This window comes from Pongo pygmaeus, chromosome 13, assembly GCF_028885625.2.
Source record: "Pongo pygmaeus isolate AG05252 chromosome 13, NHGRI_mPonPyg2-v2.0_pri, whole genome shotgun sequence".
Taxonomy (NCBI): domain Eukaryota; kingdom Metazoa; phylum Chordata; class Mammalia; order Primates; family Hominidae; genus Pongo; species Pongo pygmaeus.
The window spans coordinates 117,634,849-117,651,672 of record NC_072386.2 but is presented as its reverse complement, the minus strand read 5'-3'; the positions used below and the strand labels follow the sequence as shown (position 1 = coordinate 117,651,672).

The 16,824-nt window shown below is 45.7% G+C and overlaps 1 protein-coding gene across 9 annotated transcripts in view; it reads right to left on the bottom strand.

Moving 5' to 3' along the window:
• Positions 1 to 16,824, bottom strand: part of RALGPS1 (Ral GEF with PH domain and SH3 binding motif 1) — a 306,650-nt gene that overhangs the window by 256,091 nt on the left and 33,735 nt on the right. For all 9 annotated transcript variants that reach the window (XM_054500760.2, XM_054500761.2, XM_054500765.2 and 6 more), the window contains exons 2-3: positions 6,347 to 6,468; positions 2,754 to 2,861 (exon numbers count right to left, since the gene is read on the bottom strand). In XM_054500760.2, the coding sequence (XP_054356735.1) occupies positions 2,754 to 2,861; positions 6,347 to 6,403 (165 nt within the window). In that variant the 5' untranslated portion in view covers positions 6,404 to 6,468. The remainder of the gene's footprint in view (positions 1 to 2,753; positions 2,862 to 6,346; positions 6,469 to 16,824) is intronic.

Below are 16,824 nucleotides of genomic sequence, written 5' to 3'. Positions count from 1 at the left end.
TCTATTGGAAATCACTGGTCTACAGTGTCAGACAGCCCTGGTTTTAAATCCCAGATGTGCCATGTACTATCTGTGTGAAGAGACGACTTTCTTCTCTAAGTGTTGACTCGCTTATCAGTAAATTGGGAATAATAATTATACCTAATTTATAAGGCTGTTATGAAAAGTAAATTAGATAAAGCATGTAAAACATTTAACACAAGACCTAGACATAATCAGTGTTCAAAAATAGGAGCTGCTCTTATTATTACTTCCTAGCATTACACGGGTAATTAGGAGATGAGAGTTTCAGACTTGGCTCTGCCAATACCTGGCTATATAATCCATGTAAGAAAATTAATCTGTTGGATCCTTACTTTATCAGAAAATTGGGAGCTAATGATATGACTCATTGAGTTGTTGTAAAAACTGAACTCTTGGCCAGGTGCGGTGGCTTATGCCTATAATCCCAGCACTTTGGGAGGCCAAGGCAAGCAGATCATGAGATCAGGAGATTGAGACCATCCTGGCCAACCTGGTGAAAACCTGTCTCTACTAAAAATGCAAAAATTAGCTGGGCATGGTGGTATGCGCCTATAATCCCAGCTACTCGGGAGGCTGAGGCAGGAGAATTACTTGAACCTGGGGAGGCGGAAGTTTCAGTGAGCCAAGATCCTGCCACTGCACTCCAGCCTGGTGACAGAGCGAGACTCTGTCTCAAAAAAAAAAAAAAAAAAAGAATTGAACTCTTTCAGGCAATACATATGTTTTGAGCACCTACTATGAGCCAGGCATATTTTGGGCACTGGGAAAAAATGCAGTGAACAAGTTAGATAAGTTCCCGTCCTTAGAAAGTTTATACTCCAGTGGAAGAGATATGAAATAAAAATTTATTATTATATAGGCTGGGAGTGGTGATTCACGCCTGCAATCCCAGCACTCTGGGAGGCTGAGGTGGTAGGATCACTTGAGTCCAAGAATTGGAGACCAGCCACAGCAACACAGTGAGATCTCATCTCTACTAAAAATCAAAAAAATTAGCAGGGCATGGTGGTATGCAACTGTAGCCCCAGCACTTTGGGAGGCTGAGGCAGGAGGATCACTTGAGCCAGGGAGATTGAGGCTGTAATGAGCTGTGACTGTGCCACTGCACTTCAGCCTAAGTGATGGAATGAGATGCTGTCTCAAAAAAAAAAAAATTATTCTATAATGTAATGTTGGGTAGTAATAAGAGTTATGAAGAAAAACAGAGCAGAGTAAGGAGAAAGATAATGATGGCAAGATGCTACTTTAGCCCAGCGAAAGTCCTAAGGACAGACATTTGAACACAGAGTGAGCAGACAACTAAGGAAGAGCCATGAAGACTGAAAAAAGAAAAGGACAGAGGATGCAGGTGAGCCTGGGGAAGAAAGAGACAGTGGGAGAACATGGAGGTGGGGGCAGAAGAGGAGGCTTAGCCAGACCATAGAGAGTACTGGAGGCCTCAGGAGGAACTCTGGGTCTCATTCTAGCAGGAGGGAGCCACTAGAGAGTTTGAAGGTTTTAAAATGATCTCTCAGACACACTGAAGGAGATGATGCATGTGCCAGGCTCGGTATGGCCTGGCACAAAGTAAACATGGAAGAAGCCAATGATGGCAGAGCAATGACATGGGGCCCAGCTAGTTCCCTTGGCACCCAGGAGGACAAGAAACCTCTTTTACCAAAGAGGGTAGAGAAGACATGGGTATGGGTTAGAAACACTTCCAGGGTTCTGGAGAGAAGTTCAATGCTTGGACAACACTCTCAATCAGGTTTGAGGTCACCCCAGAATCAATATTCTCCCTTTACTGTCAAAGTTCAAAAGCAGGAAACCAAGTCACGGCAAAACAAGGAGCTAACACTGCTCCACCACAAGGGACAGTCCCTTAGTTAGACCGGGAGCAACACACTGGTTGAAGATATATCTTTTTTTTAATTTATATTTTTTAAAATTGCCCAAATAATATTGTTTATCATTGTAGAAAATGGTTGTTATAAAAATATAGAAAGTATACATAAACAAAAAGAAAAATTAAATTCCAATTACCTGGAATCTATAACCAAATACTACAGTAAATAATATGTTTGGCTATATAAATCCAGATATTTATGAATATGTAAACAAAAAATCTAGACCTCATGCAAATACATGTCATATGTGTGTTGTACATGCTTTTTTTTTTTTGAGACAGGGTTTTCCTCTGTCACCCAGGCTGGAATGTAGTTGCATGATCACAGCTCACTGCAGCTTCAACTTCCCAGGCTGAAGCAATCCTCTCACCTGTCTCCTGAGTAGCTGGGACTACAAGTGTGTGCCACCACACCTGGCTAATTTTTTTATTTCCATTTTTTGTAGAGGCAGTCTCCCTATGTTGCCCAGGCTGATCTTGAACTCCTGGGCTCAAGCCATCCTCCTACCTCAGCCTCCCACAGCGCTGGGATTATAGGCGTGAACCACCTTGCCCAGCCTGTACATGCATTTTTTAAATTGCACGTTCTCCACAAACTGTGCTTTAGTCTGCTCCTTTCACTTTTATATATATAGCGTACAGCCTTCCAGGGTAGTTAATTTCAAGACAGCACCCTTTTTAATGCTGCATTGTATTTCATAAAGGGTGGTACGGACTTTACTCAACACTCCCCTCTTGTTGGGCATATAGAATGTTTCCAATCTGAGCCCAAAGCCTAAGTGGTGGCTCCCTCTAGTGCCCTGTTATGGTGCCCAGCCACCCACACCAGCCCTGTTTCACTCACGGCAAACTCCTCTGGGGTCACTTTCAAGACATCGAAGACAACGGCATCATAGCTCTTGCTGGCATAGTCGCAGCTCTGGCCCTCCAGAGAGTCCGAGCTGCTGCTGCCCTGTGGAGAGCAGGGAGAGATGGTGCCAACTGAATGATATGACGTGGAATCACTGCCTCCCAAACCTCCTCGGAATTGAGGATGGGAGAGCAATGGAATAGTACAATAAAAAACGGCTTCTATTGATTAGAGCTTTACCCCAGTCCAGGCACCATGTTAAGCACTGCATGTGTATCATCTTATTTCCTTCTCACGTGTGCCCTATGAGTACACATTATTGTTCCCATTTTGTAGATAAGGAAGTAGAGGCAATGTTACTTCTCCAAGGTATCTCAGGTATGAAAGGGAAAGCCAGAAAGTAAACTTACTTTTTTATCTATCCGACCCCAAAACACATACCTTCAGCTGCCACACCCTAACTTTCTCTGGCCAGTGGTTTAGTGGTGGGGTAAAAAATTACAGCCCAATCTTCCTTGAGGGAGAACAGGACTGCATGTCTTAGGAGGCCTGAGGAGACAATCTGCTTCATGATGTCTTTCAAACATTACCTGGTTTTACCTTTCTTTTTCCTACTTGAAGTCACTGCAGGAAATTGTTACACAAAATGTGAAAGTAGCTCTCAAGGCTTATTTATCATGCAGGCCACTTGGAATTCAAAGCCTGCTTGCTAATGAGCTGAGAGGTAACCAACTGGCTTTAGAGGCTAGTGTGAAAGTTATATTTAGCAGAGTCCTTTGTGATAAGGACACTCTGCATCCTGCATGTATATGAAAGAGTCTCCCATAAAAAGGCAAGTTAAAACTCCTCAAATGTGGCTGATTTCATGAATCTCAACACTGTGGGGATCCCAGAATGCTGAATATACTTTATCTTTAATTTAACTTCATCAAGCTCAATCAAGTTTACCACCCAAAAATTGTGCCCTGTTCATAAATGATTTTATTCGTCTCAGCTCACGAAGGATATTGTGGTTTCCATTAACCTCAACATCTTGGACTGGGATTTAGAGAATATGCTTTTATTAATTCTTCTTTATTTCACTCTTTCCAAAATGGCTATATCTGGAAAAACTTTGTAATCTTCCTGAAAACGAGAGTGCTTTTAGGCCAGTGAGGGAAACCAACAGTCAACAACTGGAAATGTAAGGTTAAAAAGAGAAGCAGGAACTTAAACCTGTAAATTTCGATAGGCCTGTGTCATCAAAAGATTTTAAAATGAGTCTACTATACCAAAAACTCTTAAGATGATCTTAAGAAGCAGTATACCATAGTGGTTAAGAGCTCTGAGGTCAGACAGGCCTGGTTAAAATGCCAGCTCCACACCAGTTGCTGTCTGTGCTCAGACAAATAACTTGGTTTTACTGAGTCTCAGTTATCATCTGTAAAATGGTGATATTAAACCTACTTCCCATGGCTATAGTACAGGTTATATAAAATAAAGCTTAAAAAGTAACTGGCAGAATCTGCCTCCACCCCCAGGAGGGCTGATTCAAGGGGACTCAGGTGAGCTCAGGCACGGCTATTTTTTTTTTTTTGAGTGGGAGTCTCGCTCTGTCACCCGGGCAAGAGTGCAGTGGTGTGATCTCGGCTCACTGCAACCTCCACATGCTGGGTTCAAGTGATTTTCCTGCCTCAGTCTCCCAGATAGCTGGGATTACAGGCACCCGCCACCACACCTGGCTAATTTTTGTAATTTCAGTAGGGGCGGGGTTTCACCATGTTGGCCAGGCTGGTCTTGAACTCCTGACCTCAGGTGATCCACCCACCTCGGCCTCCCAAAGTGCTGGGATTACAAGCATGAGCCACCACACCCAGCCCAGGCATGGCTATTTTTAAAGTTCCACAGTGACAGGACATTCTCCCCTGAGGAGAACCTACACAGAGTGAACTTTTGAAAAGTTATAAAGACTTCTCCTGATGCTGCTGGAAATGGCAATCTACTCCATCTCCCAGTCTCATATGTAGATCCTGAGCAGACAATTCTGTACAAACCGTTCTGTACTTCTACATCCACCTTCCAGAAAGCAGAATATATCAGGGTGACAGGGTGGATTTTCTTTTGGATGGTATAATGTCACGGTTAGGAGCACCAGCTCGAGAGTCAGGGAGGCCTAGCTTTGAATCCCCACCCACAAGGCAGCTGTGTGATTCCAAGACAGCTTGTTCACCTGTCTGTGCCTTAGCTTCCTCATCTATAAACCGGGGATAAAATAATAATATACACCTGATGGGGTTATTGTGAATATTAAATTAGACAATGCCTATGGAACACGCAAAAAAGTGCCTGGTGTATTAGTAAGCAACAAATTATGGGGCTCTGTTGGTATAAATGTGTCACTCAGTCATCAAAATTTATTGAGCACTTCAGTTACAAATGTATTCATCATTTGCTCATTCATTTATTCAAAAAATATGTATTGAGTACTTACCTTGTGCTGGATACACATACATGTACATATACACAGCATATGTGTGTGAATGTGTATAATGTTTATACACACATATACACACTCAAATATATATATATACACACACACATACACACATATACATATATACACATACAGATCAGAGAAGAAAGAAGCTTCACTCTAAATGGAAATAGAAGTCTGACTCCTCTAGTTACAAAAAGGAGTCCCTTCCTGGGATTTCGGGTATTACAACTTTCCAGTGACACACCATTGTATCTGCCCCAAATACACACAATCATACAAGGGGACTTGTTGATCAAAAGCTGCCCCAAATACATTCACTGGTGATGATGATGAGGGTAATGACAATTCTGCTGCAGCAGCAGCTTTACTTAAACCTATCCCGATTTCAGGACCAGAGATCAAAACACTGAATTTTCTTGAAAGGTTTATAAGAAACGAACTGATTCCTGTGACTTTTTGGCAGGTTACCCAGGATCACTTCAAAAGCCTAGCATAATGAGGAGGGCCTTGTGGGCTCAAACCCTGGTATGGCCTTGCCAATCTGTCAGAAGAGCAGGCGTTACACACACAATAGGGTGGTGGCATCTTGGGCCTCAAATGGCACCCACTCCTCCTGCATGCTTCTGTGCCATTACCAAGTGTGGAAAGCAAACTCCCAAACCCCACAGCAGGGGCTCTAGCCCAGGCCACTGCAGACCACCAGTCCTTATAACCATTTCCTACTGAGCAAGGTAAATAAGAACCCAGGGCCAGTTGGAATGACTTCTGTCTGACTTCATTCCGGAATGTGTGTGACTTATTTATAATCAGCAGCGGCTTTTCCTGGGAAAGGTCTGATCCCTTCTTGCCACCAAAATGGAATGTGGCACTTGCTATGACTGGACTGGGCAGGTATTTGTTTTTCTTTGAAGAGAACGACTTCAGAAAACATGCTGATCCTCAGGGCTGACTGCCTCCCAAATCTCACGCCTGGCGTGGCCAGGGGCCTTAGGAGCTAAGAATGTGGTATTCATAGAGCCCTACTGCCTCGCTGTCCAAGGCTCAGCTGGGGCCTGGGTTAGCTGAAAGGAGACCCCTCTACCCACTGTCCCGATTCTTGCAGCCTCAGTACCTGTGGAGTGGCAGAGGTGACCAACACGCTAGCCATCAGACCATTCCTCTTGTACATAGTCTCCAGGCCACAGGGAGCTTCAGGGCAGCCTCTGCAGGTAACATAACCTGTCTGGAGAAGTCCTGCAAGGCAAAGGGGCTCATAAAAACCAGTCTTCAAAACAAATTTATCCCCACCCCCAGGCAAAAGTTGTACCAGACTTGACCAGATCATCTCAGAGGAGACCTTTAAAGAAAGGTCATAAGCTAGTGGCTTTCAGGCTAACTATGGCCCACAGATACAGTTTGATGGGCTTGTACAGGATATTAATATTTTTAAAATTAATAACCAACATTTAAAAATTGGAAGATTTCACATAGAATTCTGGATTTCTGACTTTTCTGGCAATACAGGTCCCATTTTACTGTATGGTGACCATCAGCCAGCTGAGTGGCGGCTGCCCCTTGGATTGGAGCAGGGCTTTTGAGTCCCCAGTTGGCTTGTGCGACCATTTCAGTGCGTGCCTGGCCCTTGCAGACACTAGAGTTTGTGATCTTTGTCTTATTTATTTTGAGATGGGGTCTTGCTCTGTCACCCAGACTGGAGTGCAGTGGCTCAATCATGGCTCACTGCAGCCTCAACCTCCCGGGCTCAGGTGATCCTTCCACCTCAGTCTCCCGAGTTGCTGGGACTACAGGCATGTGCCACCACGCCCCACTAATTTTTTTGTGGAGGTGGGGTCTTGCTATGTTGCCTAGCTGGTCTCAAACTCCTGAGCTCAAGCAATCCTCCCACCTGGGCCTTCCAAAGTGCTAGGATTACAGGTGTGAGCCACCGCATCCAGCCTTGATTTTTCTTTTAAAACAAAGGCAGGGTGAAGAAGACAAGCAAATTCTCTTGTGTTCCCCTGGCACCACACTTCTTCATCAATAATAACCTGGGTAATAGCTAACCCCATATAGTACTATATGCCATGCTTGGCATACATTAGCTCATCTAACCCAAAAATCCTGAAGTAGGTCCTATCATTACACCCTATTGCATGTGGGGAAACTGAGGCACAGGGAGGCAGAGATCTCATTATTTGATGGCTTTGTTCATGCCAACCTGCCACCCTGTCACCCTGTCATCATTCAAGACCCTGCTCAAATGTCCCTTCTTCTGGCTATCATGCCTGAACAACCCAAAACAGAGCCAGCTGTTCTGTCACCCAAGTGCACACATCTCTAGAAGAGCATTTACCACATCACTGAACACAGAAAGCTGTGGCCACTGACAGCTTTTTAGTGGCAAGTGACCAGGAGAGTAAGGAGGGGGTTGGGAGGAAGGCGAGGAGAAGACAAAGACTGGAACCAACTGCAGTTATCCAGGCAAGAGGTAAGGAAGGGCCCCTGAGCTGAGGCTGCGGCAGTCAAGTCAGAGAGGAAAGAGACTGAGAGACAGGAAGGACAGAGACTCCCCAGGCACTGAAGTGGAGGAAGGCAGAAGTACCAGCTGAGGATGAGATGGTTTTTGGCATGAGGTACCAGAAGGATGGTGTGTCCTTCTTCAAGGAAGGAACAGAGATGACATAGCAGATTTGGGGGAAGGATGATGAATTTGATTTGGGAAATGCCGAATCTGTGATGCCTATGTGAAAATCAGTCCTGGAGAGCAAGATCTAGCCCAAAGGTCACTGAGAAAAATGATTTGCCTGGATAATTGCAGTTGACTCCAGTCTTTGGAGGTAGCTCAAAAAGAAGAAAAAGTCAGCCTGATGATATTGACTCCATCTGTAATCCTCCCAGGTCCCTCAGTCACAGGGCCCGGCACACAGCAGTAGGCTGTCAAAGAAACAAGGGCAGCCGGGCACAGTGGCTCACACCTGTAATCCCAGCACTTTCGGAGGCTGAGGTGGGCAGATCACTTGAAGTCAGGAGTTCGAGACCAGCCTGGCCAACATGGTGAAACCCCGTCTTTACGAAACACATAAAAATTAGCCGGGCATGGTGGCAGGCGCCTGTAGTCCCCGCTACTTGGGAGGCTGAGGCAAGAGAATCGCTTGAACCCGGAAGGCGGAGGTTGCAGTGAGCCAAGATCTCACCACTGCACTCCAGCCTGGCGACAGAGCAAGATTCCATCAAAAAAAAAAAGGAAGAAAGGAAGGAAGGAAGGGAGGGAGGGAGGGAAGGAAGGAAGGAAGGAAGGGAGGAAGGAAGGGAGGAAGGGAGGGAGAGAGGGAGGGAGGGAGGGGAAGAAAGGGAAGAAACAGGGGCAAGCAACCAAAGAGGACGTCCAAATGACCCAGACTCTCTCCTGGTACATCTCCAGTGCTGACAATGACTCTTCTCTCATCCCTCAAAGTTGCTCCAATACAATATATCCACTTCAGTTATCCCCTCCTCAGTCCTATCCTGTGAGCCTTCTACCTTCCCATTCTTCCCAAGAACACTCAGAAGAACTAGCCTGCCCTATAAACAACACTTGGGAATCAACTGGGGAAAGCTGACTATGGATCTTAGAGGGTACCACTGACTTGCTATCAATTCTCCTAAGTATGATAACAGTGCAGTGGTTAAGTAGGAAAAGGTCTTTATCCTTAGTGAGGTGTGTGTCAACATATAGACGTAAAGTGAGTTTAAAACTTAGGTTCAAATGGGTCAGCAAAATATATGTGAGTAGAGACAAGGCAAATATGGCAGCATGATAACAACGGCTGAATCTAGACAAGAGGGTATAGAGGAGTTCATTGTACCAGTCTCTGCACTTTTCCAAGTGCTTGATAATTTTCATAGTGAAAAAGAAAAAAAAAAAAAAAGAACTGGTCAGGTAAAGTTTTTCCTTAGAGAAACAGCTGAGCTGGAGAGGCCAAAGTCCTCTTTCATGAGCAAGGAGAGGAGACGGGCTGAGAAGTCTTATTTGTTAGTCATTTTTGTCCTGAGAGAAGCCATGTTTGCCATCACCAAGAACCACAGATCCACAACAGGTGCAGGTTTAAAAAGCAGCTCCACAAAAGATTTGAACAGACATTTCACAAAAGAAGATATATGGGCCAGGCACAGTGGCTCACACCTGTAATCCCAGCACTTTGGAAGGCCAAAGTGGGCAGACCACCTGAGGTCGGGAGTTTGAGACCAGTCTGGCCAACATGATGAATCCCCATCTCTATTAAAAAGACAAAAATCAGTCAGATGTGGTGGCACATGCCTGTAATCCCAGCTACTTAGGAGGCTGAGGCAGGGGAATCGCCTGAACCCAAGAAGCGGAGGTTGCAGTGAGCAGAGGTTGCACACTACACTCCAGCCTGAGCAACAGAGTGAGACTCCACCTCAAAAAAAAAAAAAAAGAAGAAGAAGATACATGAATGGCTAACAAGAGAAATGCCATCAGGGAAACACAAATGAAACCATAATGAGATACCACATCACACCTACTAGGATGGCTATAATTAAAAACAAAAGAAAACAGCAACAACAGGCCATAACAAGTATTGGCAAAAATGTGCAGAGACGGAACCCTCATGTGTTGCTGGTGGGAAGGCAGAATGGCACAGCCACTTTGAAAGATCATTTGGTATTCTCTTAAAAAGTTAAATATAAATTTATCACATGACCCAGTAATTCTACTCCTAGGTATCTACCTAAAAAAAGAAAACATATGTCCACACAGACATGAACAAGAATGCGTATAGCACCATTATTCATAAAAGCCAAAAGCTACAAACCCTCCAAATGTTCGTCACCTGGTAAACGGACAGAGAATTCAGTCGACACACTGCAGGATGGAGCACTACCCAGCAAAACAGAGAGGTGACGCGCTGATACAGCCACCTCACCAACAAACCTTAAAACACATGCTCGGGGAAAGAAGACAGATGAAAAGGAATGTACTGTGTGATTCCATTTTTAGGAAATGTCCAGAAAAGGCAAATTTAGAGCGACAAAAGTGCACATCACTGGTGGGCCAGGGGCAGGGGCAGAACTGACTACACAAGGACACAGGAGTTTCTGAGGGATGGAAATGTTCTAAAACTGGATTGTGGTGGCAGTTAGCTCTAAAAATTCCCTAAAAATCATACAATTATACCATTAGAAGGGGTGGGTTTTATGAAATATAAATTATACTACAATAAAAAAGCACCTTCAGCTCTGTTTCATGATGGTGATCTGAACTTACATGTTTAACTCTTCCCTCCCCCATTCCTCTTGAAATTTTATATATATTTTATATATATATATATATATATATATATATATATATATAAATTTTTTTTTTTTTTTTTAAAGAGACAGCTCTGTTTCCCAGTTTGGACTGCAGTGCTGCAATCATAGCTCAATGCAACCTCAAACTCCTGGGCTGAAGGGATCCTCAGCCTCCCATGCAGTTGGGATTACAGGCACGTGCCACCATGCCCAGCTATTTTTTTCTATTTTTTGTAGAAATGAAGTCTCACTACACTGCCCAGGCTAGTCTTGAGGCTGGGCTCAAGTGATCCTCCCACCTTCACCTCCCAAAGCGCTGGGATTATAGATAGGCATGAGTCACCACACTTAGCCAGGATACTATTAATAAGCAAAAAACTTTGAGGAATGTCTAGTGCAGAAGAGACGGCACTGAGAGGAGGAAAACAGCCTCTGGAGGCAAGGAAAGGCTTCCCAGGATGGAGTGGCTGGGACCCTCCAACAGAAACTCCCATGAAAAACCCATATACTTCAAAATGGGAAACCAAAAACTGAGACTAAAAGTAAATCCAGCTCAAGATTCAAAGGCAGTATAAGGCTGACCAACTCAGCCTGTCTGTTCTAAGCCAGAACAAACCAGCTGGTATGGATGGAACCTGTTCAGATCAGTTCAAACAGGATTAAAGTGACTCAATCCAGGCCTAACAGAGAGTCACCACAGGAGACCAAATGGAAGACAGCCAGCTTGATTCTCTTTGAGGGGATCCAGCCTGTCTTGGGCCCAGGCTGAAGTGGGTTTGACTCCTTTCTGGGTGTGCCTGGCACTCTGTAGCTCTTCCCAAGGGGAGCCCAGACATGGAGCTCAAACTGCTCAGCCTGGCCCAAACGAGAGGCCTTGCTCTCCCTGCTTTCCTAACAACTGAATTCTCAAGTCTCACAGCCCTTCAACACAGTCCTCAGGCCCTCTTCTGTCACTGGCCATCAGCGCACACCCTCTGCCCACCTGAAGGGCACCACCACGCTACCCACTTCTTCAGCTTCACTGGGTGGCTCCGCTCCACACACCAACACCAGCACTAAAATGAGTGCAGGTGCTGTGCAAGGCACCGGGCAAAGCATCACATGATTAGCTCATTTAATTGTCACGACAGCCCCATGAGGTAAAGACTACAGACTTCAGGGAAATGGAAGCACAGTGAGGTAATGTGACTTGCTGTGAGTTAGTGGCAGGACTGGGAGGTACAAACCCTGGTCAGTCAATGCCAAGGCCTGGGCTCTTCATCATCCCTGACACTGCCTCTTGCAAGAGTCCAGGTGAGCACTGGATGAGGAAACGTGTTTAAAATGCTCCATCAGGGCCGGACATAGGGCAAGTACTCAATCAAGATTATCAGTTACTATTGGTGTCAGTGTTATCATACAATTTTCTATTCATTTATACCTATCCTTTTTTCCTAAAACAAACAAAAAATTAACTTTAAGTGTTTGAGAAAGAACAGTATCATGCTTTGTAAAACCATGGGCTCCCACTGATGGGAAGGGGATCACCAGCAGTGGGTTCCAGGCTCCCCAGGGAGCATAGCTGAGTCCAGGGGTCCAAGTACAGGAGTCCTGTCAACCTGCCCATCCTCCCACGGTGGCCCACCCCACCTACAGATGAAGTATGGCAGCCGTAGTGTGTTACCCATTATGCTTTCCATGGGAGGACTGACCTAGAAGGAAAGACGGAGCACTTGTTTCCAGTCTGACTCCGGCATGTCTCACCCCTGACAGAAATGGCTGAATTTATGGGCAGCGACTCTCAGACAAGTGATACTTCACATGCTAGGAAAGTACAGGATCTAGTACAACGGACTGTCCTTTTCAAGGCTCAGAGAAACCCCCACCCATCCAACTTCAGTCCCTGAGGCCTGGCTGAGCCCCCAGTTCTGTATCAGGGAGCAGACTGCCATTGAGGGGGTCAGCCTGGCCTAGCCCCTCCCTGAGAACGGCTTCCCTACCCAGAGTAGGGCCCTGAAGATAGGGAACTGTGCTTCCTAAGCCAGAATGACTAGACCAGGGTGCCCCCTGGTTCTCCTAGGAACTCAGGACCCTGAGATATTAAGTCTCTGCTGGTCAACTAAGCTAAGGTGCCACACCCTCGGGAGTAGACAGTGGCCCCATGCAGGGACAGTGTGGTCAGAGGGATGAAAGCAGGGAGAGGAAGCAGATGCACAGGCAGGAACTGAAGAAAGAGCCTGTGTCTGAAAGAAAAGGAGAGCAGCCCGGGGCCCAGCGATAAATGCCTCTCTGTCAGCATCAGGCAGTTAGAGTAGATTTCCACAAGACCTTGACCAAAGCTCGTTCCTAAACATCAAGTTCATGCCAATCCACGGGATATCTGACCCTGGAAATGCATTGGCTCACTGGAAAGGGGAAGACACACACTATTCATTCACTCACTGTGCCCCTACCTCATGCTAGACACTGTCCTAACCAACAGTTGCTAACGATTTTGTGTCTTAGACCCTTCTGGCAGTCTGGTGAAGCCTCCGGGCTCCTTCTCATAGAAATGTTTTTAAATGCATAAAATTATACCAAAAAATTATATTAAAATATATTAAATTGTTTTTTAAATAATTTGTTATGTAGTAATATATGTATTTCTTTATGTAAGGGAATATATATATCTTTATTATTGTATTCAATAACAAGAACTGTTGGGGAGTCTAATAATTACCATAATTTCAAAGTAGTTATGAGCACAGATATTCTGAGTTGCCCACAAATGTTATGTGACATGAAAATGTCTGAGATTTCTACTGGTGACCAAGTCTCAGGTACTGTTAATATTACTGTGGTTCACTGTCTATATTAATAAATGAGAGAAATGCTAAATTTCAGTTCAAAGTTAATGAATGTCATTTTTTCCATCCAAATTCATAGATACTCTGGTCAAGAACCTCTGTCCCAGGCACAGGGCACACGAGGTGGGCAGGCATAGAAGGTCCCTGCTGCCACGGAACTTATATTCTAGATAGGGAGTCAGAAAATGCACATAACAAAGAAAGTAACTTAAGATACTGATAAATACCTTAAAGAAATGAAATAGGGTGGAAGATGATATTCGCCAGGATGGTCAAGGAAGGACTCTCTACAGATGCGATATGTGAGCTGAAACCTTAGGAAGGAGGCAGCCATACAAACCAGTGGGAATATGAGTATTCCTTGCAGAGGGAACAGCAAGTGCAAAGGCCCTGAGATGCACATGAGCCTAGCAGGTTTATGATGGAGGGAGAAGGCCATGGCTGGAGCTGAGTCACCTGGAAGCAGTCGACAGACAGGCTGGGGCCAGGGCATGAATGCCCTTGTAGGCCATGGTGATGAGCTGGGGTTTCATCTGGAGTATACTGGAGGGGATGCTAGAGAGGTTCTTCCTTTTGAGACAGACAGAGTCTCACTCTGTCACCCAGGTCCCAGGCTGGAGTGCAGTGGCGCAATCTTGGCTCACTGCAACATTCACCTCCCGGGTTCAAGCAATTCTCCTGCCTCAGCCTCCCGAATAGCTGGGATTACAGGCGCTGGGATTATAGGTGCCCACTACCATGCCCGGCTAATTTTTGTATTTTTAGTAGAGATGGGGTTTCACCACATTGGCCAGGCTGGAGTTGATCTCCTGACCTCAAGTGATCCACCTGCTTTGGCCTCCAAAAGTGCTGGGATTACAGGCATAAGCCACCATGCCTGGCTGTGCTAGAGAGTGTTGAGCAGGGGAGTGACATGATCTGATCGGCACTGTTTTGGAAGATCACTTTGGATACTTTGTGGAGAACTACATTGGAAAGGCCAAAATGGAGGCAGTTAAGTCAGTTAGGAGGTAATAGATGGCAGCAGCTTGGATTCATGGGGAATGGATCCAGGAGATGTTCTGGAGGTTGCACAGACAAGACTTACTGATGGACTGCATGCAGGGGGAAAAGAAGAGAGAGGAACCAAGGATGCCTTCTAAGTTTGAAGCTGTTATGAATGAGTAGATGGGGGCCTAACCGCCACACACTGCTTGGTAATTCATTCATTTGTTTATTCAACACCCACCCACTAGGCGGTTCACTGGAGCACAAAGAAGTGGGTGACCAATGCCTTTGGGGGTCAAAGAAGACATCGCCGAGAAGAACCACTGAGCTGGGTCTTAAAGGATGAATGAGAGGCTCCAAGTAAAGTGTGGGCAGTGTGTGGAGGGCGCTGGGCATGTGTGGATGCACAGGGGAACAAAGGGACAGGTGGGATACCAGCATGCTGGGGCATGAGTGGCAGGTGTCCTCTCCCACCTTCCCCAGTCCCACGTCCGTCACACATTAAATGGGCTCTGGGGACACAGCAGCAAATAAGATAGGCAGGACTCCCCATGGAATTTATCCTTTCACAGATGGAACTAACACCACAATATAGCAACAGCATCTTGCCTCCTGTTCACTCCCTCATCCACTCAGCAAACTCTGTACAATTTTCCCAAGCCCTGCTCTGTGCAGGGGAGTCGCACAAGCCTCTAGGAGCTCATACACAGTCTGATCATTGTCATTGAGACAATTTATCAGACACTTACTTTGTGTTAGGTGAAAGGATTTATATACATTAAGACCCATTTTACAGATGAGGCAACTGAGGCTCAGAGAGATAAATTAAATTGTAGGGGCTACATTTTTATACATCTACATCAGCTGTGTCATCTACTACACAGGGAGGTAGCCTGGCATAATGGTGAGAGCACCAGCTTTTTCAGTTTGGGCAAATTAGTTTGCACCGCACCAAAAACGCCATTCTTTCTGCCCTCCTTCTGCCTCTCTCACCTTACACATACACACACGCACACACACATGCACGTGTACATGCACACACATACTCTGGCTGCTAATTCCTCCCTGGAAACCAAAACACTGCAGGAGAAAAAGTGATTCTCATGATGTAACTTCTTAAGAACGTGGCAGTTGTATCAGAACCACAGTACAATCCCACATCTCTTTTTTCTGCTTATGACAGAATCTGGTCTTGTGTGGGGGGACTCCTGAAGAGGGAAAGGAAAATCCCATATGCAACCTTGGTTTCCTTCCAATCTTCCAGAATTCTCCTTCAACGTTTCAGGTTCAGGAAACCAAGAAAATAACACGAGACAGTCCAATGCAGACCACTCCTGAGAAGGCATAATAATCACTTTTTCCTAGCTTAAGGAGGTTGTTTCAAAGAAAATACACACATCCAGGAATGCTCAATTACAAGAAAGTGATTTCTTCCAAATGTTTCAGACAAGTATGAAAATGGATCCCAAACACCATTTCCAAGCCCACTTCCGCAGTGTGGACGTGCAGCTCTCCCACGACTCCGCAGCCGTCTCTTCCTCCTTTCTGTGTCATGCACAGAAGCTAGACAAAGACAAATAGAAAGGTAACAAAGAAGGATTTTGCCACAACCCCTCCAACAACTGTTCGGTCTACTCCATGAACTGTAAGTGTACACGTGTGCACACAGACACACACACACACACACACACACTCAGCCATAGCCACAGCACATCAGATTTTGTATTGCCAAAAGGTTTCCCACTAGGGCACCCATTACTCTGGGTCTGGACCTCCTGCCAGGAGTTCAAGAAAGGCCCCCCTGTGCAGGGATGGCCATGCTGTTATCTCTACCTCCTCCTGACCCTCTCCAAACTCTCCAAGCCTCCTTTCCTGGCAAGTAGCAGCATCTGGAGGCTTTCAAAGAGAGCCTGGCCACGTAAGCACATGTCAGACTGGAACGGCCATCACTCACTCCAGTGTTTACCGGCTCCCTCCTCAACTCCTTCCAAACTACACCACTCAGCATCCAACCTCTGGCCTCTCTCCCAAGAAAGGAGAGATAGTGAGCTTAGGAGGCACCACTGAGTCCAAAATGCCATGTGGGGCTGGGCATCCGTGGAGGAGAGAAGTCAGCAGTGCTCAGCAAAGAGGGCTGGCTTTAGAGACAGGATCCTCCACAGGTACTAGGAAAAAGGGATAGAACTTGGGAGATTGAGCAAGCATGGAAAGAAGGGCCAGGAAAAGCGTCTTCTTGGGGAAGGGAAGCGCCTATGTTTACAGAGCTGAAGTGGGGGCCGGCACAAACAGGCAGCCATCCTGTGACAGGCGCTCTCAAGCACCCCCATGTCCCAGGCTCTGTATGCTGAAGCTGAGGAGGCAGAAGGGGAGAAAACCCATCCTTGGCCTCAGGAAATTTATAGTCCAGCCCAGGGATGCCTAACCTTTTCAAGGATGAGGACTTTCTGAATTTTTATTTTATTTTATTTATTTTTTTTCTTTTTGAGATGGAGTCTCACTCTGTTGC